We start from the raw sequence: 23789 nt of genomic DNA on the forward strand, positions 1-23789 counted from the left end.
TGGAATCGGCACACGTGACGGGGCGGAGCTGCGGTGACCAGCTCTCCGGCACGAGCGGCCCCATTCACCAGCCAGAAGCACTGACTGCGCAAGCGCGTCTAAAAACGCCAGAAAACATCAGAATTAGACAGAGCCATGGAGACGGGGACGCCAGCAACGGAGCAGGTAAGTGAATAACTTCTGTATGGCTCATATTTAATGCACGATGTAGATTACAAAGTGCATTAATATGGCCATACAGAAGTGTATAACCCCACTTGCTGCCGCGGGACAACCCCTTTAAGACATATTCACCCAACATGAACCTAATCGAGCATTAATAGGATGTGGTGGAGAGGTCCACTCGCACCAGAAAATAGCTACAAATGCCATGGGGCTGTGGGTGGCTATCCAGATGGCATGACTCAACATCCATCCAGGCATCTTCTATCCAATTATGGAATTGATGCCTCATTGAGTTGCTTTACTTCATCGGCTAGAGTGGGTTCTACTTGATATTAGTTCCTGTTCCATGACTTTTAGCATGCTATTGTATTTAGCACAACATTGTATTTAGTTGGTCTTATGCGTTGACTATCATTTTCCTGTGTGCTGATGGAGCGACTTGCAGAAGGGAAAGGGAACCGTGTTACAACAATTAATGTAAGCACCTACAAATCATACCAGTCGTTGAAGGTGCTGTCATACAACTGGTGTGTCTTTTCAAGATTCTTTTTTTAGGGCTCAAGGACACGAGCGTCGCAGGATACGCCCGTGGATTTATGCCGCCAGACTACCACGATACAAAACTAAAAACTGCCTGCCAGTGATCGCAGAATTCCACGGTCTCCATTAATGCTTTATTAATGGAGACCTCCCGCAGCGTAAATCCGTGGCAAATAGAACATGCTGCTATTTATTTCCCGCTGTGGAAATCCGCAAAAGAATTCCGCAAGTGAGCACTGGCAGACAGAAAGCTATTAGGTTCAATAGAACCTAATAGATGCGGAATCCACACGTGGATTTCCACCGCGGGAAATGCGGTAGAAATCCGTCCGTGGGCATTCACCCTAAGGCTGCCTGTCCACGCGCGATGATCCGCGGGCGATTTTATCACGCCCTGTAAAGCTTTACATAGGGTTGCTATGCAAAGCGCAGCGCCGGTGTCCACGAGCAGAGAATCATAGCGATTCTCCGCTCGTGGGATTTAAATCGCAGCATGCTGCGATTGCCGCGGTGAGCCTATCTATTAGATAGGCTCATCTCAGCGACATGTCAGTGCTCCCCCATCCTCCCCCGCGGTGGAATATCGCTAGTGATGTTCCGCCTCGGCCGTGAACAGGGGGCCTTAGCATTACAGCAATAGTTTGTATAATACTTTATCTAATAATGAAGTAATTTACATTTTCTCTTGTTTTTATGTTTTAGTTTATCTCAGAGAATTTGGAGCTAAAATGTCTTCCCAGAGAATATAAGCACGATGGCATCTGCTGTCCGATGTGTGAAAGAGGTGGGTGAAAGTAGCTGTTCTGCAGTTGTTGTGATCTGTATCTATATTTGTATTTCATCTTCAGTTTATAGTATTTAAAAATTTCACAGATTAACCTTTTGTATTTTACTGCATGAGAGAGCGTATTGAAGAGACCTGACCAGCAGCCCTTCTCCCTCCTCAAACATTCCCATAAGGACGTAAAATATCTCTCTAATCTTATTCTTGGGTCTGCCTGGAGGGGCTCTGGAGAATTACCTGGACATGCTGCTGGTGCATAGCTTGCCCGGTATTAAAGTGCTTGTCTGGTTTAGAAAAACCTGCTTTAAAATCCAGTGGTACTGCAAGTTGCAATATTTTGTTTTAGGATGACCACTGTAAGTTGAACATATTGTAACTTAATACAAAATCTCCATGGAAACCCTGCAGTTGTTTCAAAGTCCCCAAAATAAGAGCAAACAAAGTTTAAATAAATAAGGCAGATATCTAAAGGCCCATTTACACCAACCGATGATCGCTTAAAAAAAAAAAAAACGCTAAAAGGCGATCGTTTTAGCGATAATCGTTGCATCTAAATGTGCACCCATCGTGCGCTTTTCGGGCACTGCTAGCTGATTATTAAATTCAGTCCAACCTAAAAATCGTTGTTCAGCCTTATCAGCAGTTCTCCACGGGAAGTGCTGATAGCATTGTTTCCTGCTAGAGAACAAAGGAGCTGAATGCAGATAAGAGCCCTCGGGCTATTAACTGCTTTCAGCCAAGGCTTCATTTGCACACTTAATTGCTCTTAGGTGGCTGAGCTGCTACTTGATAGTTTATCCAAAATGATTGTTCAAAGCTGTCACTCAAACTATCGTTTGAGCGATCAATGGCTCGTGTAAAAGGGCCTTTATACAGACAAAACTAAACTAGTTTTTACATATAGAATTCAGAAAGAGTTGCTAGAAGCTGTAAATCCCGTTCTACCGTGTGTAAAGGATAGGAGCTGCTCCATGGTCCTGTACAGAACACACTGTGACCATAAAAATAGCATGGAGCTGTCCTCACCTGGTGTCCAACGGACAACTCAATCTGGTGCAGGTAGAGAGCAGTACATGTAATATCACACTGTACTGCAGAGAGGCGCTACTAGACAGCCAATTAGTGTGTTCACTGCAGTAATACAGGAGTTTTGCCAGTAAATACCCTTGTTGATTGGCTGAATCTTCCAAAAACCATGATGGCAATTAAAGATATGTCACACAATGGGCACCAGCAGCACCCAATGAACCCCATTATATGTATGGGATTCATGAGACTTCTGTCGTGGTGTCCGTTTAAAAAAAAAACGGTAGAATTGCTTTTTTTTTTTTTTTTAAAAACACCCCGCTCGGCTTTGAATATCCCCAGCGTCAGTGCTATGTAAGGAAGCGCTGTGATTGGATCGAGCAATCCTAGCCGGAACTCAATAAACCAATCACAGCCATTCAGTGATGTCGTTCAGTGAATGGCTATGAATGATTGAGTGCCGGCTGTGCACTTACTTACACAGCGCTGACGTCGGGAAAATTCAAAGCCGAGCGGGGAGAATTCTTAAGCAGCTTGCCGCACCGCCGGGGACACAGACGCCAGCTGGGAGGTGAATATTGCGTTTTCCCAGGGAGTCTCCACGACAGCACCACCTGAGATGGCCTCCTCCTGATAGGACAGGAACACACCGAGAGGTTAAAGTCCCCCCCCCCCCCCCCGTCCTCCCCTCCTCAGTGTTTGGGTCACCGAGAGGGGCTGGTGGAGACACCAGCCCGGAAAGAAGAAGCATACCGGTAGATCGGAGGGCAGTGGTCCAGCCTGTCCTCCCTTCTTGCAGAGCGACTTCCGGGACGGGACGCCACATGGGGTGGTCCCCCCGGGCCAGGTTCCTCCCGCGGCGGCCCATGGGGGTTGCAATGCGGGGCTCCAGCTCTCCCACGCGCCGGCTTAGGAACGTGCGCGGCGCCTCCGGCTTCCCCTTAACGAGCAGGGGAGGGGGCGGGGCGCCGCGGCGAGCGTGATGACGACATCGCGCAGCAGGGCCGGCGCTCAGAGGGGGCGGGGCTAAAATTTAAAGGCGCCAAAATTCAAAAAAAAAAAGAGGATTCAAAAGGAACCTGAGAGAAGATGGCGCCGAGCAAGGAAGCCACTCAGTGAGTATTGGCTTAAACGCCCCAAGAGTGTCTGCAGCACCAGTAATAAAGCAATGAGTGCTCCAGCACCAGAGGTCGCGGAATGCTCCACCGCGGCGGCAACCGTAAGTAGCCAGTGGGGCAAACAGGGCATGCATATTCGTATATGTTGTTAATGAATGTTGCATCCTTACACGCAAATTTTGTTGTCTGCCAGGGGGATAGAAGAGTTGCCCCTCCCAGAGCCAAAGCTAAAAAGTGCGCAGAATGCGGCGCAAGACTATCGGCTTCGCATGCCAGGCCATTATGCAAAGCATGCATAGCCAAGTTGGTCAAGGAGGAATCGGGGGGATTCCTTGAGGACGTCAGAAAACTCATCCAAGAGGAAGTGCGGTCAGCGCTGTCGACCCCAAAAACTCCACCCAGAGGGGCATCGGGGACAAAGCGCCGAAGAAAGGCGCATACCCCGCAGGAGCTCTCAGACTCTGGGGAGAGTTCGGGATCTGAACCGGAAGAGCTGATGCTTGAGGAGTCCTCAGAGGAAGAGGAATACCAAAAGTACCTCTTCCATAGAGAAGATTTAACGGAGCTGATTAAATCCGTTAGAGCTACACTGAAAATGGAGGAACCCAAGGAACCCCGTTCAATGCAGGACGAGGTCTTTGGGGGTTTAGGAGAGAGGAAGAAACATACCTTCCCGGTCCATAGCAACGTAACAAAATTAATACTTAAGGAGTGGGAGAAGCCTGACACGGGATCCTTCTCGTCTAAGGGGGTGAAGAGGCGCTACCCGTTTGAGGAGGGGGTATGTGCGAATTGGGAGGAAATACCCAAGGTAGACGTCCCAGTGGCTAGGGTGGCTAGGAGGACAACATTGCCCTTCGAAGACGCCACACAGCTTAGAGACCCAATGGATCGCAAGGCGGAGGGCCTACTGAGAAGATCCTGGGAGGCAGCGGCCAGTACACTCAGGCCAGGTGTGGCAGCCACGTGCGTCGCCAGAACCCTGGGTGTGTGGCTCGAACAACTGGAGCTGCACATCTCGAGCAAAACACCAAGGGAGCAGATCATAGATTCCCTCCCTATGTTAAAGATGGCCACTAACTTCCTGGCAGACGCAGCAGCGGAGTCAGTGAAGCTTTCGGCAAAAGCAACGGCCCTAACCAACTCGGCCAGGAGGGTCCTCTGGCTGAAGTCATGGTCGGGCGACCTAACATCCAAGAATAAACTGTGCTCGCTACCCTTTCACGGCCAATTCCTCTTTGGTCCGGATCTAGATAAAATACTAGAGAAAGTGTCGGATAAGAAGGGATTCCCGGAAGAAAAACAACGTAAGGGGAGGACCTTCTTCCGAACCCCAGCACAACAATCAGAACCCTATAAGGGCAAAGGCAAGATGGGCCGATGGAGTTACCCCAAGGGAGGCAGAGGGAGAAACTTCCTCTTCAACCCGCACCAGGGGGACCCAGCCAAGCAGAAGCCCTGACGCCATCCCAGTGGGGGCGAGGCTGCAGGGCTTTGCGGATCGGTGGGCCTCGATTTGCAGGAGCCCGTGGATCCCGGAGATCCTGCAGCAGGGATACAGAATCGAGTTAGTATCCCCCCCCAGGAGAAGATATATTATCACGCGAGGTCCAGTACAACAACTGTACCCGCTTCAGCAGGCGGTACAGGACCTAAGACCTCTAAAGGCAGTGTCCCTCGTGCCACAGGAAGAGGAGACCTGGGGGCATTACTCCAGACTCTTTCTAGTAAAAAAAACCCGGGGGAGGTTCACGCCTGATAATAAATCTAAAACCCCTGAACGTTTTCATAAAATATCGAAAATTCAGGATGGAGTCCATCACATCAGCGGTAAAGTTGATCCCCAGGGGGGCCTACATGGCCTCGATCGACCTGAAAGACGCCTATCTGCATGTACCGATCCACAGGGACTCAAGGAAGTACCTAAGGTTCGCGTTGGAAATGGGCAGGAAGACAAGACATCTTCAATTCAGATGCCTGCCCTTTGGAATCTCCTCAGCACCCCGCATCTTCACGAAGATCATGGCGGAGGTTGCAGCCTACCTAAGGCAGAGGTCGATCCTAATAATCCCATACCTGGACGACATACTAATCATAGCCGAGTCCAGGGAACGCCTAGTAGAGAACTTGGCAACAGTGCTCAACCTGTTACAGCTCCTAGGTTGGATCATAAATTGGGAGAAGTCCAGCCTAAACCCCAGCACGGAGAAGGTGTTTTTGGGCATAACACTCGACTCAGAGGCCCAATGCTCCTTCCTCCCCGAGGCAAAGGGGCAGAAAATTCGGCACATGGTAGAATCCTTTATGCAGAGACGGTCATGCACAATCCGGGAGGCTATGTCCCTCCTGGGAAGTCTAACATCATGCATCCCGGGGGTAGCATGGGCACAGGCAGATACCAGACCCCTGCAAGCAGCAGTCCTCGCAGCATGGGACGGCAGGCAGGCTTCGTTAGAAAACAGAATACAGGTCAGGAACTCGGTAAAGGTATCCTTACGCTGGTGGACGTCCCCAAGAAATCTAAGAAAAGGAGTCCACTGGATATTGCACCCGGCAGTACAGATCACGACAGATGCAAGCTCCTGGGGGTGGGGGGCGCACGTCGGAGACCAGCTCCTACAGGGCCCATGGCCACCACAGACGAAGCATCAATCCTCAAACTACAGGGAGCTACAAGCAATCTGGAAGGCCCTGCAGCACCTGGGGGAGACGGTAAGAAACCAACATATACGAGTACTGTCGGACAACACCACGGCAGTGGCCCATATCCGACACCAGGGGGGCACGAGGTCACCAGCTCTGCAAAGTATCGCGCAAAGGATATTTCGCTGGGCGGAGGGCCGCATCATCTCACTGTCAGCGGTACACTTAAAGGGATCTCTGAATCAAAGAGCAGACTTCCTCAGCCGGGGGCGCTTAGACCCAGGGGAATGGTCCTTATCCCAGGAGGCATTCCGGATAGTGACGGACAAATGGGGTCTCCCGCAACTAGACCTATTCGCGTCAAAACAAAACGCCAAGGTGAAGAACTTCTTCTCCCTCAGACGGGAAGACCGACCGACAGCGGTGGACGCCCTGAGCCAGGACTGGGGAGGAGAACTAGCGTACGCATTTCCCCCGATCCCACTAATCCCAAGGGTACTACAGCACTTCAGGTCACAACCGTGCACCCTGATCCTGGTGGCTCCCTTTTGGCCAAGAAGGAGCTGGTTCAGCCTCCTAAGAAACCTGAGCATCCAGGAGCCAGTTACCCTTCCGGCTCAAGAGAATCTCCTAACGCAGGGACCCCTGAACTACCCCGACGTAAGCAGACTTCATCTAACAGCTTGGTTACTGAAGAATCCATACTGAGGGGCAGGGGATTCTCAAGCAAGGTAGTCAGAACGCTAATGGCAAGCAGGAAAGAGACTACCAACCGCATATACCAGAGAATCTGGAGGAGGTTTACCTCTTGGAGACAAGAGAGAGGCTCCTCAAGCAGCAGTGCGGACGTCCCTCTGATCCTGGACTTTCTACAGGACGGCCTGGATATGGGCCTCGCCCCAAGCACCCTAAGAGTCCAAACGGCAGCCCTTAGCGCCCTATTTGACACTAAGTTATCCGGGGACAGGTGGATCAATAGATTCCTGGCAGCGGCAGATAGGCTACGACCCAGGTCCACCAATATATGCCCAGACTGGAAACTTAATTTAGTCTTGAGGGCCATGACAGGGGAACCCTTTGAACCAATGGAGGGGCTCTCATTAAAAATGCTCACAGTAAAAACTATCTTCCTAGTGGCAATTTCCTCAGCCAGGCGGGTCAGCGAGCTACAGGCCCTATCCATACGCCACCCGCTCCTCAAGATTACAGATACCAAGTTAGTCTTTAAAACAGACCCGACCTTTTTGCCTAAGGTGGTATCCCCATTCCATAGGGCCCATGACATAATAATACCCTTGTTCTATAATCACCCAAAAGACGAGAGCGAGCGAACCCTAAGCTGTTTGGACGTCAGAAGGGCAGTCTTGACGTACATCGAGGCCACAGGCCCATGGAGGCAGGACGACAACCTGTTCGTCCAATATTCAGGCCCTAATAAGGGAAAGAAAGCAGCCAAAAGCTCTATAGCCAGGTGGATTCGCCTGGCCATTAGCGAGTCATATAAGGCTTTGGAGAAGGAGGCCCCCTCGGCTCTTAAAGCCCATTCCACAAGGGCAGTAGCGACCTCATGGGCCGAGCATGGCTCGGCATCAGTAGAGCAAATATGTAAGGCAGCAGTATGGAAAAAGCCCCATACTTTCGTCAAACACTACAAGGTAAAGGTGCAGCTAGATGAGGACATGTCCTTCGGTCGTAAGGTCCTCTCAGCGGCTATCCCACACTAGAATTACTTTAGTTGATACGTCTCAGGTGGTGCTGTCGTGGAGACTCCCTGGGAAAGGTAGGATTATACCTACCCGATAATCAGGTTTCCAGGAGTCTCCACGACAGCACCCGTACATTCCCTCCCAAAGAAAGAATAATGTATATAAAAATAATTAAATAAATAAAAAATAATTAAATAAAAAATATACCAGATAGGGAAAAAATTTAAGTTAGCTCCTACCCCGGCAGTTTCGTTATAATACACTGAGGAGGGGAGGACGGGGGGGGGGGGAACTTTAACCTCTCGGTGTGTTCCTGTCCTATCAGGAGGAGGCGATCTCAGGTGGTGCTGTCGTGGAGACTCCTGGAAACCTGATTATCGGGTAGGTATAATCCTACCTTTCTTTTATACCTCACTCAAGTATAAGCCGAGGGGGGCTTTTTCAGCATGAAAAAATGTGCTGAAAAACTAGGCTTATACTCGAGTATATACTGTAATAATTTATATTTAACCCAAAATGGTTCTATTAGAAAGCATGACTTTACCCGCTAAAAAAAAGCTGCTATGCAGCATGTGATGCCTCCTTTTAGCACTAGCCTTCTATAACAAATTTTTATAGGAGACACATTTGGGTATATATGAATAACTTGCTTACTGTTTGGGGAAGTAGAAAAGGGACCACAGCAGTGACCAAAGGGGACCATGGGGAAAAGGGACCACAGCAGTGACCATGGGGAAAAGGGACCACAGCAGTGACCAAAGGGGAACATGGGAGATCAGCAAAGGGGTTCTGAAGAACAGGACCAGGTCGCTTAGGATTCAGCCTGTAAAAATGTCTAACTAATTGGTCCGCATGGACGTCTGCTGCAGGTATCCACGTCCTCCCCTCAGGACCATAGCCACGCCAATGCACCAAATACTGAAGAGAACTCTCAACTATGCGGGAGTCCACTATGCGACCTACCTCAAAATGTACATCTCCATCCCCCACAACTGGGGCCGACTGAGATGAACCATTGCCAGAGTCCACAAATTTTTTTTCAGCAGAGATTTATGAAACACATTATGGATTCTCATAGAACTAGGAATCTATAAACGAAAAGACACCAAACCAATTCTTTGGAATTTTGAATGGACCGACGAATCGTAGACCCAACCTGAATGACCGCTGTTTGATTTTTAGTTTCCTAGTAGACAACCAAACCAAGTCCCACACCAAGAAATTAGACCTCTCTGGCGTTTGTCAGTCACCAGCTTAAAATTTTTAGCCGAGATCCCGGTAAAATCCAGAGATCTATTGTTTAGCGCAAATTCCGAGGTGACTCAGTCTTGGCACAAACCTCACAGGATGCGACAAAACTGAAAATATTCATTCGCAAAGATGGCCACCAAAACCTTCTTGTGAGTAGCTTCCGGGTATTATTGATTCCCAGGTGTCCAGCCAACCCAGGATTGTGCACTTCAGACAGTACCTGCAGCCTCCAATGGACAGGAACAAACGGCTTTCCTGCCCGTCACAAGTCCTGTGCATTACAGACCTGCTCCTCCAACCCCTCTGAAAGAATGGGTGTGGGAGGTCCATCAGAAATTACGGGAACGAAACTCCCTAAAACAGTATCAGCCTTAACGTTTTTACTGCCTGGTCGACACATAACAAAAAAGTCAAAACGCGAAAGAAACAATGACCACCGCGCCCGTCTTAGGCTAAGTCTCTTGGCTGACTCCAGGTAGATTAAGTTTTTGTGATCCATAAAAACCATCACCTTATGCTGAACTCCTTCCAACCAGTGTCGCCACTCCTTCAATGCCCACTTAATCACCAACAGTTCTCTAATGTCATGGTTGCGCTTGGCCGGCGAAAACTTGTGTGAAAAAAAAGCACAAGTGTATTAGTACCCTGGGATAGCGCCACACCTACCCCCACCTCTGAGGCATCTACCTCCACTACATACGGTCTGAACGAGTCTGGTTGTACCAAAACCGGAGCCGCCGCCAAACATCCCTTCAACGCCTGAATGGATTGGAATGCCCCTTCTCATGAAAACACCTCAGCAGAGACAGAGCAATCATCAGGTCACTCAAAGTACAACAATCCTTACAGTAGGGACTCCACTTAACAATGTCTCCCTTCTCCCAATCTACCACGGGATTGTGCAACTGCAACCAGGGCAAACCCAAGACGATCTGTACTTCTTTCTGGGTTATTGTTGTTTTGCATGGGATGAACTGTCAGGCAAATGATGCCTGACAGCTCGTCGCAGTGGTGCTCGCTCCTGTGCTGTTACATAGGAGAGAGTATCATTGGCATGGCTCACAGTGCTGCCAGAATGGAGGCGGAGCAGGCCGGGAAACATTTTCCCCCTGCCGCTTCCATTCACAGTAAGCAGACAGTCGTTCAAAAGAAACTGAACGTTGAGTCGGTGCATGCGTTTATATGGGACGAATATCGTCTGGATTCCCACGGCAATCTGAACAACTCTCATTTGAGAATCGTCTTGTGTAAAAGGGCCATTAGACTTAGGTGGAATGCAGAGTTATAAAGTAAACTCTCCATTGAATGTCATAACATTTCATTTTTCTGAGTGAGTACTCTGGTGAAAAAAATATTTAATAGATCTGCTTTTTCCTCATCACACTCTCTACAATTTGTACAACTTTTTTTAAAGGGCTAACACTTTCTGTAATAATCCATAATTAATATTTAATACTAATTATAAGGTTGAAGAATAATTTAGGGTTAGTTTTACTCTCTGGCAATGAGTCTGTCTCCACCTCTTCTGCTTTTTATCTGCTTTTTACATAATAATAATTTTTTTTCTTTATAGGTTTTTAGTGATTTTTCACTGCCTTCTTGTTTTAGTGATTTAAATGCTTTCTTTTTGTTGTTTATTGCCCCCTTTACACCTTTATTGAGCCACATTGGTTTTCTCCCACTCCTAACCCTTTTATTCCTGTAAGGTATGACCTGCTCAGAGAGTATTAACCCATTCCCGCTGCAGGGCGTAAGTTTACGTCCTGGGAGCGGGGTACTTCCCGCAACAGGGCGTAAACTTACGTCCTGGAGATAGCGCGGGATCACATATGATCCAGCGCTATCCCGCAGCGGGAGCCGGCTGTCAGTCACAGCCGGCGTCTCGCTGCAGCAGCGGGGGGACATCGGAGATGCGCCCCCCCGCTGTTAACCCCTTCCCTGCCGCGATCTAAGTAGATCGCGGCAGGGAAAGAGTTCACAGCGGGAGCGCGGCTCCCTCTGTGTCTCCGGCCGGAACTCGCGATGTCATCGCGAGAGCCCGGCCTGTCACCATGGCAACAGGACGCCAGACACTGGCGTCCTGTATTGCCTATGCCTGAGATCGCTGTATGAGCGATAAGGCATGGGAGAGCAGTAGCTCTGCCATGCCTTATGACAGCGATCATCAGGGCAGTGATTAAAGTCCCTCAGAGGGACACAAACAGTGTAAAAAAAAGAAAGATTTAAAAAATGAATTAAAAAAAATGTTAAAAAAAAAGTAAAAAAACCATTTTTTATGCTTTTTCTCAGATTAGCATAAAAAAAGGTAAAAAAAAAATAAAACCCCACATATTTGGTATTGTCGCGTCCGTAACGATGCGTACAATAAGTTGCACATGCTTTTGACTGTGCACCGAAAAAAACGCTAAAAAAAAAGCTAAAAAACTGAGGGAAAATGCTCATTTTTAGCATTTTGCCTCACTAAAAACGCAATAAAAGTGATCAAAAAAGTCGTATGTACGCCAAAATGGTACCAATAAAATCTACAGCTCGTCTCGCAAAAAATAAGCCCTCATAGAGCTCTGTACATCAAAAAATAAAAAAGTTACGTGACTTTGAATGCAGCAATTTAGAATAGAAAAAAGATTTCCAAAAAAAAGGGTTTTTATTGCAGAAAAGTGGGAAAACCTAAAAAAATGTTAGAATTTTGGTATCGTTGTAACCGTACCGGTCTGCAGAAAAAATGGAAAGTCTCATTTATGCTGCATGATTAACGGTGTAAAAAAAAAATAAAAAAATCTATGGCAGAATTGATGCGTTTTCTCTCTCTGCTATCATTAAAAAAAAAATTTTACAATATAGTCTACGTACCCAAAATTGGCATCGATAAAAACTACAGTTCGCCACGCAAAAAACAAGCCCTTATACGGCCGCGTCCACGGAAAAATAAAAAAGTTATGGCTTTTGAAAAATGGAGATGGAAAAATACCAAAAAAATCGCTTGGTCCTCAACGCCAAAATAGGCCATGTCATGAAGGGGTTAAAGATGCTTTTAAAAACTTCCCATTTATCGTCAGCACTCTTTTCTGAGGACCTTGTCCTAGTCAATAAGGTTAAAGGGGTTTTGTCATCAGAAAAAAAAAAAAAAATCAATGCTTACCTATTGCTCCTCAGTCAGTCTCCCCACCAATCTTCTCCTGGCTCCTGCAGTCGCTCGCGCTACATCACCTCCAGCCAACCGGAACCTCTTCTTCCTGTGATGTTATGTACATTGCCGGCATTCTCCTTCCTTCAGGTCAGTGTAGGTTATATCACAAGTGATGTAGCGATTGCTGCCTAGCAGGGAATGCTGAGCTATTGCCAGGTCTGCGCATGCGTGCTGTCTCACTGCAATAGTATATGAACACACTCGGTGGGACAGTACGTATGCACAGTAATAGCTCGGTACTCCCTGCTAGGCAGTGAACGCTACATCACTAGTGAGTGGGTACACTGACCTGCAGGACGAAGAATGCAGAGAAAGGATGCTCTAAAACAGGAAGAAGAGGATCCAGACAGCTGGAGGTGACACGACCCAGGGGACCACAGGAGCTAGGATAGGATCTGCGAGGGGGAAATGCTGTAACAAGACTGCCTGGGGAGGGATAGGTAAGCATTGAATTTTTTTTCTAATGACAGAACCCCTTTAATGGCGTCTCTAAGCTGTTTGAACTTTGCCTTCCTAAAGTTTAGTATTTTTGTACCTGCCTGATAAAACTCCCTATTTAAAAAACAAGTGGAAATTTATTAGATTATTGACCATTTCCCAGGTGCCCCCTGACCTGTACCTTTTGTTACTCTGTTGGGACTTTTGGTTAATAAGTCTAAAATGGCTATCCCTCTAGTTGGGTCCTGTACAAGTTTGGTAAGGTAATTATCTTTAATTGACAGAAACTTGTTTCCTTTATGAGATCCGCAGGTTTCAGTTTCCCAGTTTATATCCAGATAGTTGAAGTCCCCTATAATAATTATGTCGTTATGATTTGCTGCTTCATCTATTTGCCTCAGGGCTCTTTCACACGAGCGCATATACGGCGACGGCGTTTTTACGCCCGCTCTGCATAAGTGCCTGAATGGGCGTCCATTCACATGACCGTGAGCGTAGTTTTTAGCGAAAAAATACGCCGCACCCTGGAAATCCCTCGCTCTGCCAAAATCCTTGGGATGGCTTCCAATGCCTATATAGAGGCACCTGTAAGCTTGTCGCAGCTTTGGATGCTGCATAAATGCCTCCCCCTCCCTTCTCTTTCCCTGCTCCCATAGGAGTTTTTGGGACCCGCCGGCGTATATTGGCCAAAAGATAGTTCTGGAACTATCTTTTGGCTGAGCGTATATGCGTCGGCCGCGTATATGTTCTAACTTTCGGTGCCGGTGTACTTGCGTGCCAGATATTCGCCCGTGTGAACAGATGCATTGAAAATCAATGCCTCTCATAGGCGCGTATATACGCCTGGGCGTAAAAATGCGTTCTATCTGCGCTTGTGTGAAAGAGCCCTCAGTAATAGATTTTCTGTGGCTTCAGTTATATTTGATGGCCTATAGAAAACCCCTATGCGAATTAGATTTGTTTTCCCTCCATGTACCTCTACCAATAGACTCCACATGTTCATCTCCCTCCCATATATTTTCCCGTAATGTGGGCTTTAAAGAGGTTTTTACATGAAAAAGCTACTCTCCCTTTCTGAGTTCTACGAACAAACCCTAACCCTGTAAGTTCACCGCCAAGTCACAGCTTTCATCCAACCAAGTATCCATTTTTTCCCCAATGTCATAGTTTTTCTCATTTGCATATTTACCTGGCTCCCCATTCTCACAATGTTACCCGCAGCAGGCAGCAAGTGCAGCAGACTTATCTCTGTGTGCTGTGATGGAGATAGAGAGCACTGTGTGCGGGAACAGCATAAGGTCTCTTGTCCACGGGCACGCACGGTGGAATCCTGCAGCTGTTTCCACTGATTCCCACAGCCATGAGGCCAAAAATGACAGCATACTCACCTGTCCGGACGCTGCGAGTCTCCCCTCCGTCGTGGACGGGTCTTCTTTCTTCAGCACAGCAGATGTGCTCGGCACACTGGCAGCGTGCCACGCGCATGCGCCATGCACACTGTTTTTTTAATCTGCTTTCCCGCGGATCCGCGGCACAACACAAAATCAGCTGCAGGTGTGCGGCGGGTCCTGACGGGGTTCCATTGACTTCAATGGAAGCTACAGGAGCTGTCCGTGCTGGAGATCCGCAGGAAAATAGGGCATGCTGCGATTTCTTCCTGTGCGTTCAATTCTGTACATCGGGAAAAAGAGGGGGGGGGGGGAAAATCACATCCGCATGCATTTATTTGCCCAGCGGATGCTAGTGCATCCCTATGGGCTTCTGCAGCTGCGGGAGACACGCGCAGATTTTATAATTAAAATACGCGTGTGGACATTGGGCCTGAAGGGGTAAATTCGCTGCACTCTTCATCTCTCCGTACGCCAACCTCCATAGGTAGAATTGGGGAACCGGGTAAACCCACAAAGCACATCCCAGGATACCTTGGGGCCTGTTCTATGAGCAGCCTAACTTAGTTTACAGTGCTTATAGGTGATGACAAGTTCCCTTTAACCGCTTAGTGACCAGACTTTTTTGCTTTTTCCATTTTTTTTTTTACCTACTCCCTTTTAAAAAATCGTAGCTCCTTTATTTATCCATCGAAGTCGCTGTATGAGGGCTTGTTTTTTGCGGGACGAGTTGTATTTTTCAATGTCCCTATTTATTGTACCATATAATGTACTGAAAAATTTTAAAAATTCTTAGCGGAGAGAAATGGAAAAAAAAACGATATTCCACCATCTTTCGGTGCGTCCTGTTTCTACGGCGCACAAACTGCAACAAAAACGACCTGTAATTTTTATTCTATGGGTTAGTACGATTACTACGATACCAAACTTATATAGTATTGTTTTTGCTGTAGTACTTGTATTTTTTTTTGCTGTAGTACTTGTATTTTTTTTTTAAGATATTAATTTTTTTTCAATAATTTTCTGCGGTCATTTTGTGCGCGCAATAGCTTTTTTATTTTTCTGTCGACGTAGTTGTGCAAGGGCTCAATTTTTGCAGGATGTCCTGTAGTTTCCGATAGTATCAATTTGGAATACATACAACTTTTTGATCGCTTTTTATTGCATTTTTTCTGGAAGACACGGTGACTAAAGTGTATTTCTGGCATTCTTAATTTTTTTTTTCGGACGACGTTCACCGTGCAGGAAAAATAATGCACTACTTTGATAGATCGGACTTTTACGGACGCGGCGATACCAAATACATATTTTTATTTTATGACTTAAATTTTTTAGTAATTGATATGGCAAAGGGGGGGTGATTTAAACTTTTAGAACTTTTTTTTTTTTTTACAATTTAAAAAACTTTATTGATTTTTTTTTTTTTAACTTTACTTTGAAGTCCCCCTGGGGGACTTTAACATGCGATGCTTTGATCACTCCTGCAGTATGACGTAATGCTATAGCATTACGTCATACTGTTGTTTGACAGGCAGTCTATCAAGCTACCCTGTGTGGATGGCTTGATAGGCAGTCTGCTAAGGCAGCCCTGGGGCCATTCATTAGGCCCCCGGCTGCCATGACACCTGCACGGCTCCCCCGATCTTACCGCGGGGGGGGGCCGTGCGGGACCCCCAAACAGCGTTAGGGGGATTTAAATGCCGCTGTCAGAATTGACAGCGGCATTTAAAGGGGAAACAGCCGCGAACGGCCGAGCGCGGCTATTGCCCGCGGGTGTCAGCTGTAATAAACAGCTGACGCCCGCGCTGTATGGAGGAAGATAGCGGCGCTACCCCCCTCCGTACACGTCCTGCAGCTGCAGGACGTAAAAACACTATAGGGTGGTCACTAAGGGGGTAAAGGCCAGGATGTTTCAGTTCTAAAGGACCAGTCACCTTTTTGCAATTTTATTCATGTAGTGTTTTTATGGCACCTTTTTTTTTTTTTCTTAGGCCGCCAAAATTACTTTTGCTGCATTTTTTTGGGGGGGTGAGGGGGGACGGGGGGACTTATGGGGCTATTTTTACATACCTTTTTTTTTTCAATGAATCTTTCCAGGTTTTTTTTATTGCAGGTAATGTGTACAAAAAGCTTAAAAAAATATCAATTTTTATTTTCAAAATTCATATAATTATACTGAAATAAAGTAGGGGAATTAGTTACTCATTTTGTTTAGGACATTTTTTATACATGATATTAATTTTATAGTCTTGGATTACAGGGGGTATATGGCATCAGTTTACGCTGGCGGGACGATAAGCAGGATAGCCAAGTGACCAAAAATTCATGGAAAGCCTGTAAATATAGGAAATTTTTTTTCTGATGTCCATTAAAAATATTAAATTCATCATTGGTTTTTTTGAGACTGGTGGTACTTAAGCAGGTTATTAAGGGCTCAGTCACATGGGCGCATCCGGTCGCCGATGCGCCCGTGTTCCTGCAGGATAAGACTGCTGCACTGCAGGTGCGGGCGACTCTTCGCACCGCCGGAAGAAAGAACACATGACCGGCTCTGTTGCCGGTCATGTGTTCTTTCTTCTGGCGGTGCGGAGAGTTGTCTGCACCTGCAGTGCGGCCGTCTTATCCTGCAGGAACACGGGCGCATCGGCGACCGGATGCGCCCTTGTGACTAAGCCCTAAGACTGTAATTATACACCTCACAATAAATGCTGGCGATAGGTTCATATCAGTATCTGACCTATAGACCTGTGTAACTTAAAATATTTATCATTTATGATTTTTCAGTGTGTCCATAAAGTTGTCTGTCCACAATTTTTGGAGACGTTGTCCTGAAAAAAATGAAAAGTTCAGGTTGGCAACGCTGGCGGTGGGGTGTTATTATAAAAATATATTTTCAATTATCTGTTTAACATCTATGTCGCCCATGACGTCATATAAGACGTATAAGTATTCACACTTTTTAAAAAAAAATTATTTTACACTCTTCGGGTGGCTTCACACGAGCGTGTTTATGTGCGCACTTACACACGCACAGAAACGCACGCTATTAGAACCATTGTTTGCTTGTGATATGTTCACATGTCCGTGTTTTTGCGGTGTGCAAACGCGCACACCACAAGAAAAAGGACATGCACGGTTGTAAGGTCCGTGCTGCGCAGATCTTTATAAACCAAATACATATTCTTACACGCACGAATATAAAAAGCACGGAGCTTCATTCACGCGGTTTTTTTTTGCACTTGCGTGAACGCGCGCTTTTGTGCGCACGTATGTACGCACACGCTCATGTGAATCCACCCTTCCACTGTAATTGGGGCATCTATAGAAGTTGCAGGAAAAATCAACCCCCCCTAGTGTGACAGTAGTCAATGGCAGAATTCATCTGGGCCTGCTAAGATCCCACACCTCTGCCATGCCAGAGGGCACTTAGCAATCTGATGATCACTGGGTTAAATAGCAGAAACTGCACTTTTGCTTCCTCTGTTCTCTGCATAACACTCATTGACACTGATCGCCAAGGACCAGCCTGCTAGACTTCTGGAGCTTTAATCCCATGCTGTATTTTTATTATGGCGCAGAATTAAAAAACAGAACCAAGCGTAGTTTTTTTTACAGCACTTGGTCTTAATCGGGTTGACAGTAACCTCTGATATACATACTGTACATACTTCATAGATCATCATTGTTTTCATTCTGTGTGTTTTCTCTTTCTTTTTAGGTTCCTTTGTTAAAGCCCATTGCACTTCAAAGTCTAGCGACAGTCGTTGTGTAATTTGTCCGGATAAGACTTACACGGACCAACCAAACTGCTATACTAACTGTACCAGATGTAAACATTGTCATTTTCGTAAGTGCAAAGCAATGCAATGATCAGCTTTTAGTTCTTTAGTAAAGATGAGCGAACGTACTCTGTTCGGGTGTTTTTGGACCCGAGCACCGCTTTTTCCGAGTAACTGACTACTCGGATGAAAAGAGAGAGAGAGAGCGCCGCCCCCCCGAATCTTTTCGTCCGAGTAGTCAGTTACTCGGAAAAAGCGGTGCTCGGGTCCAAAAACACCCGAACCGAGTACGTTCACTCATCTCTATTCTTTAGTTAACTCCTCTCTCTGCCCTTTGTGATTTGTATTTAAATCACACTGGGTTTCTTTAAATGGCTTCTCATGAATGTTTGTCGCCTGTTTAGGGGGTAAAGGAGGGTGAAGAAAAGCCAAATTTTTTTTTAACACACAGTGCCTCATGTGATACAAACAATTCTCTTCATTTTACTGAGCATTATGATTGCAGCAGTACCTAATGTGTACTTTTTTAAGGTGAACGATTTTTAACCCCTTAAGGACATGGCCTATTTTGGCCTTAAGCACCAAACCTTATTTTTCAAATCTAACATCTATCACTTTGTGATAACTTTCGAATGCTTTTACTTATCAACTCGATCCTGAGATTGTTTGTTTGTGTTTTCTTGATCTATAGTACTTTATGTCAGTGGTAAAATTTCATCAATAAATTGTGTCTTTCTCATTATAATGAAAAAAATAAATAAAAATTTACTTGCCAATATGTGTTTTTCACACTGATGTGAGGCGTTTTTGATTCATGTTTTGGCCTCTCTTCTCCATATAGGGAGCCCAGTACTATGAGTAAAGCAATATGATTGGGGGCCTTGTCACAGATTTTGCATTTGGGCCCAGAAGCTTTAAGTTACACCTCTGCCCCTGAGGTACCAGTGCTTTTGAACCCCCCCCCCCCCCCCCCAAGAACTGACCCCATTTTGAAAACTACATCCCTCAGGGAATTCAAGGGGTATAGTGAGAATTGTGACCCTACGGGTGTTTTGTGAGTTCTTTTAACAATTGGTTTTGAAAACAAAAAAATTCAATTTTTCCAGTAATATGTAGGTTTAGGCCCAGATTTTTAATTTTTGCAAAGGGTAAAAGGAGAAAAGGCATCCCACAATGTGTTACCCAATTTGTACCTAACATGGATATCCCCCCTATGTGGATTTAAACTGCTGTTAGGGCAGGGCTCAGAAGGGAATGACCAGCATGTGGCTTTATGTATAAACTGTGGAGAGTACATCAGGGTAAATCATATGATGGTGGTTCAACGCTATAATGCAATTAAAACTTTCCCAGTCGTCTCCATGACAGCACCACCTGAGATAGCCTCCTCCTGGTTAGATAGGAACACACTGAGAGGTTAAAAGCTACCCCCTATCCCACCTTCCTTGTTTTTCCTGTACTGCCAGGGCGCAGGATCACCGAGAGGTGCTGGTGGAGACACCAGTAGGAAGAAAGAAGACTTACCAGTGGATCGGAGGGCAGTGGTGCAGCCTGTCCTCCCTTCCTGAGGATAGTCTCCTGGGACGCCGCATGGTGTGGTTCCTCCCATGGCGGCCCATGGGGGTTTCAAAGTAGGGGCCTCTGTTTGCCTCCTCCATCCAGGGATGCAGGCTCCCTTTACCTGCTGCGGCATAGGGCCGGGCGCAACTCTCTCTGGCTCCCTTAGGCGGGGGATGGGGCGCAGGGCGTCACTTGACCGGTGCGGTGACGTCATCGCGTCGGCTTTTCTGGACGCGAGGAGGGGGCGGGGCTTGGCGTGGAGAGCGCCAAATTCAAAAGACGGAACCTGAGAGAAGATTTACACAAGGTAAGCAATTGCTATAAGCTGGCTTAAAATTGTTCCAGGGTGACTACAGTACCTATTATTAATGAGTGCTCCAGCACTGGACATCGTTGAGTCATCAGCCACAGCGGGGGTTGTAAGTAGCCTGTGGGGCAAAAAATAATGCAAAAAGTCCATTGTATTTTTACCTGGAATATTGCATGCCAGAGGATAAAAAAAGACGCCCCTCCCAGAACAAAACTGAAAAAATGTGCAGAGTGTGGAAGAAGGCTGCCGGACACGTATGACAGGCCCTTTATGCTAGGCATGCGTAGCCAGGCTAGTTAAGGAGGAATCGGGGGGGGGGGGGGGGGTTAAGGAGGAGGTACGGTCAGCTCTGACATCACAGAGAGTGCTACCGACAGGGGCATCCAGGTCCAGGCTCCACAAGAGGTCATACAGTCCGGAAAGATATTCGGCCTCCGAAAAAAGTTCAGTCTGGTCAGAACTGGAAGAGCCAGCTCCGGAGGAATCCTCGGACAAGGAGGATTACAACAAATGCCTGTTTCACCAAGAAGATTTAGCGGAGCTCATAAAATCAGTAAGGGCCACCCTCAAATGGAGGAGCCCATGGAGTGGCGCACAATCCAAGATGAGATCTTCAGTGGATGAGGTAAAAGGCGCAGACATACCTTTTCAGTTCACAGCAATATTTCTAAACTAATCCAAAAAGAATGGAAAAAACCCATGGTGGGATTCTTCTCCACCAAGGGGGTTAAGAGTCAACGTCCCAGTGGCTAAGGTGGCGAAAAGAGCAACACTGCCCTTTGAGGATGCCACACAGTTGCGAGATCCGATGGACTGGAAGGTCGAGGGTCTCCTGAGGAGGTCTAGGGAAGCAGCAGGTACTACCCTCAAGCCAGGGGTAGCAGCCACTTGTGTGGCCAGGACCCTAGGAGTATAGTTGGAGCAACTTGAGCTCCATATATCCAGCAAAACTCTAAGAGAGCAATTTCTTAATTCTTTCCTGATTCTTAAGATGGCCACCAATTTCCTGGCAAATGCATCAGCGGAAACAGTGACGCTCTCGGCACGAGCGACAGCTCTATCCAATTCCATCAGAAGGGTTTTGTGGCTAAAATCCTGGTCGGGCGATCTAGCCTCAAAAAATAAGTTGTGCTCCTTCCCCTTCTACAGTCAATTCCTTTTTGGCCCAGACCTCGACAAGATCCTAGGGAAGGCAGCTGACAGGAAGAGGGGTTTTCCGGAAGAAAAACAGCAAAAAGGGAAGACCCCTTTTCGGGCCCCAGCACAACATTCCGAGTCGTATAGGGGCAAGGGCAAGATGAGCAGATGGAGTTACCCTAAGGGGTGTAAGGGGAGGAATTTCCTCTTTAAACCCCATCAGGGGGACCCTGCCAAGCAAAAACCATGACACCATCCCAGTCAGGGCAAGGCTGGGGAACTTTGCGGATCGATGGGCCTCAATCTGCGAGGGCTCATGGATCATAGAGGTTCTGCAGCAGGGATACCAAATAGAGCCGGTGTCCCTCCCCAGAAGAAAATTTGTAACCACAGGGGGCCCAGTACAACAATTGCACCTACTCCAACAAGGTTTTCGTGACTTACTACATTTAAAGGCAGTATCTTTCGTACCTTCGAACTACTACAGACTCTTCCTTATAAGGAAACCCTGCGGGCAGTCACGCATGATCATCAATCTGAAACCCCTGAACACCTATATCAGGTATCGAAGGTTCAAGATGGAGTCAATTTCCTCAACGGTAAAGCTGATACCAAAGGTGGCATATATGGCGTCCATAGACCTAAAGGATGCTACTTTCACATGCCGATCCACAGGGATTCCCAGAAGTTCCGGAGATTCTCTCTAAACATGGGCAGAAGAACAACTTCAGTTCAGATGTCTTCCTTTCGGGATTTCCTCAGTGCACCGAATCTTTACGAAAATCATGGCGAAGGTAGTGGCCTACCTAAGACAAAGGACAATCTCGAAAGTACCTGATCTAGACGACATTCTGATCATAGCTGAATCCAGAGAGCTTTTAGTGGAACACCCGACGACGGTCCTCAACCTGCTCCAATTCCTGGGGTGGATAGTAAACTGGGAGAAATCCAGCCTAAATCCCAGCAAAGAGAAAGAATTTCTGGGTATAATGCTCAATTCAGAGACCCAATGCTCCTTTCTCTCTGAGTCAAAGGTACAGAAAATTCAACAAGTCGAGAAGTTTCTAGGGAGACGGTCATGTACAGTTCGGGAGGCAATGTCCCTCTTGGGTAGCCTGACATCTTGCATCCCAGGAGTAGCATTGGCGCAAGCACATACCAGACCCCTACAGAACGCAGTTCTCTCAGCCTGGGACAGAAGACAGTCCTCCCTGGGAACAAGGATGCGCATAGAAAATTCTGTAAAAATATCCCTGCGCTGGTGAATTCATCGGTGAACCTGCTAAAGGGGAGTCCAGTGGACTCAAAATCCGGTTACATACCTCACGACAGACGCAAGTGCCTGGGGTTTGGGTTCAAATAAATTTTATTAAGTATTCAAATTAGACATTATATAGTATCTGCATTAGTCATGTAAACATCAAATAGGAAAAAGAAAAAAAAAAAGAAACAAAGTAAATAACTTCGTGTACATCTGAATGGATAGAAGGGGGGGGAGGCAGGGGGAAGGGGGTTGCAGGAGGAGCGTGTGGATCTGGAGACGCTTGATGGGACTTTCAGCTCTAGTGTGGGCTCCTTCTCTCGCTTTCCTTCAACTCCGTTCTACCCTTAGGGTTCTTGTTGCAGGGGTTTATTAACGTCCCTGCCGGAGTGATGATGGGAATTCTCCCTTCAAATGTGTGAACTTTAAACAACTTAATGTACTGGGGGGGGGGGGGGGGGGGGGAGGAATGAGGAAGGAATGTTAGGGGGGGGCAGAAACGAGAGGGACTGCTGGGTATATCCACTGGGAACTCTTCAGCGTGGTTTCTAGGTGCTGAGTCTCTTCTGCTTATCAGTTGCCCTGTTGCCTAATCGAGTAAACCTAGGTCTACCCAGCTTTTGAGGGTGTCTGAGTCTCTGAATGTTACCCAAGACTGCCAGGTCTTGTGGGGTGATTTCCCAGGCTTTGGGGTCGTCAGCTCCTAACTCATCACATCTCATGAGGGTGTGGAGTTCCTGAACCCACATGCCTCTAGTGGGGGTGGTTGGAGAGCGCCAGAACTTCGGGATTAGTCTTCTCACTGCTATTATGAAATGTCTCAATAGACCTGTTTTGGCGTCTTTCACTGACCCTGGGAATACTGAAAGTAGAGCCAGTTTTGGGGTCATAGACACCCTTGTGTGGTTAATGTGATTGAAGAGGGTTGTCGCCTCATTCCAGAGGGTGGCCACTGGTTGGCAGTCCCACCAGATATGGGTCATTGTACCTCTACTCCCGCCACACCTCCAGCACAAGGGTGAGGTCTGGGGGAAGATCGTCTGAAGCTGGTCAGGTGTCCTATACCATCTTGAGACTATTTTGTAGTTGAGGTCTTGGATCCTGCCTGCTGTGGATAGTTTGTGTAAGGGCCCACACTTTCGACCACTCTTCCTCTGAGAGGCTAGAGCCTAGTTCTAGCTCCCAGGCCTCTTTGTATTTCAGGGTCTCATCCTCTGTCCCACGAGCCAGCAACATCTTGTAAAGTTTAGAAATCATATGCCTCTGGTTTGTGTTTGATAGACAGAGCTGTTCAAACGCCGTAAGTGGTGCTGTTAGGTTGTCTTTTGGTATCAGCGAGCTCACGTAACTCCTCAGTTGCAGGTATTGAAGCCAGGAACCTGGCTGTGAGGGATTTTGCCCCAGAATTTCTGCCTTGGGTTTTAGACCTTCCTGGGTCAGGACATCTCTCAGTCTAGGGGGTGGTTCAGTAGGTAGAGACAATAATCTCTGATGGC

The 23789-nt window shown here is 47.0% G+C and overlaps 1 protein-coding gene across 2 annotated transcripts in view; it reads left to right on the forward strand.

The window, feature by feature from the left end:
• Nucleotides 1–23789, forward strand: part of LOC136631320 (tumor necrosis factor receptor superfamily member 5-like) — a 64272-nt gene that overhangs the window by 6920 nt on the left and 33563 nt on the right. Inside the window, exons 2-3 of one of the 2 annotated variants that reach the window (XM_066605580.1) lie at nt 1408–1489; nt 17965–18093. In XM_066605580.1, coding sequence (XP_066461677.1) covers nt 1408–1489; nt 17965–18093 — 211 coding nt within the window. The remainder of the gene's footprint in view (nt 1–1407; nt 1490–17964; nt 18094–23789) is intronic. The other variant, XM_066605581.1, reaches the window with a different exon arrangement.

The sequence above is a fragment of the Eleutherodactylus coqui genome, chromosome 6 (genome assembly GCF_035609145.1).
Source record: "Eleutherodactylus coqui strain aEleCoq1 chromosome 6, aEleCoq1.hap1, whole genome shotgun sequence".
Lineage (NCBI taxonomy): Eukaryota > Metazoa > Chordata > Amphibia > Anura > Eleutherodactylidae > Eleutherodactylus > Eleutherodactylus coqui.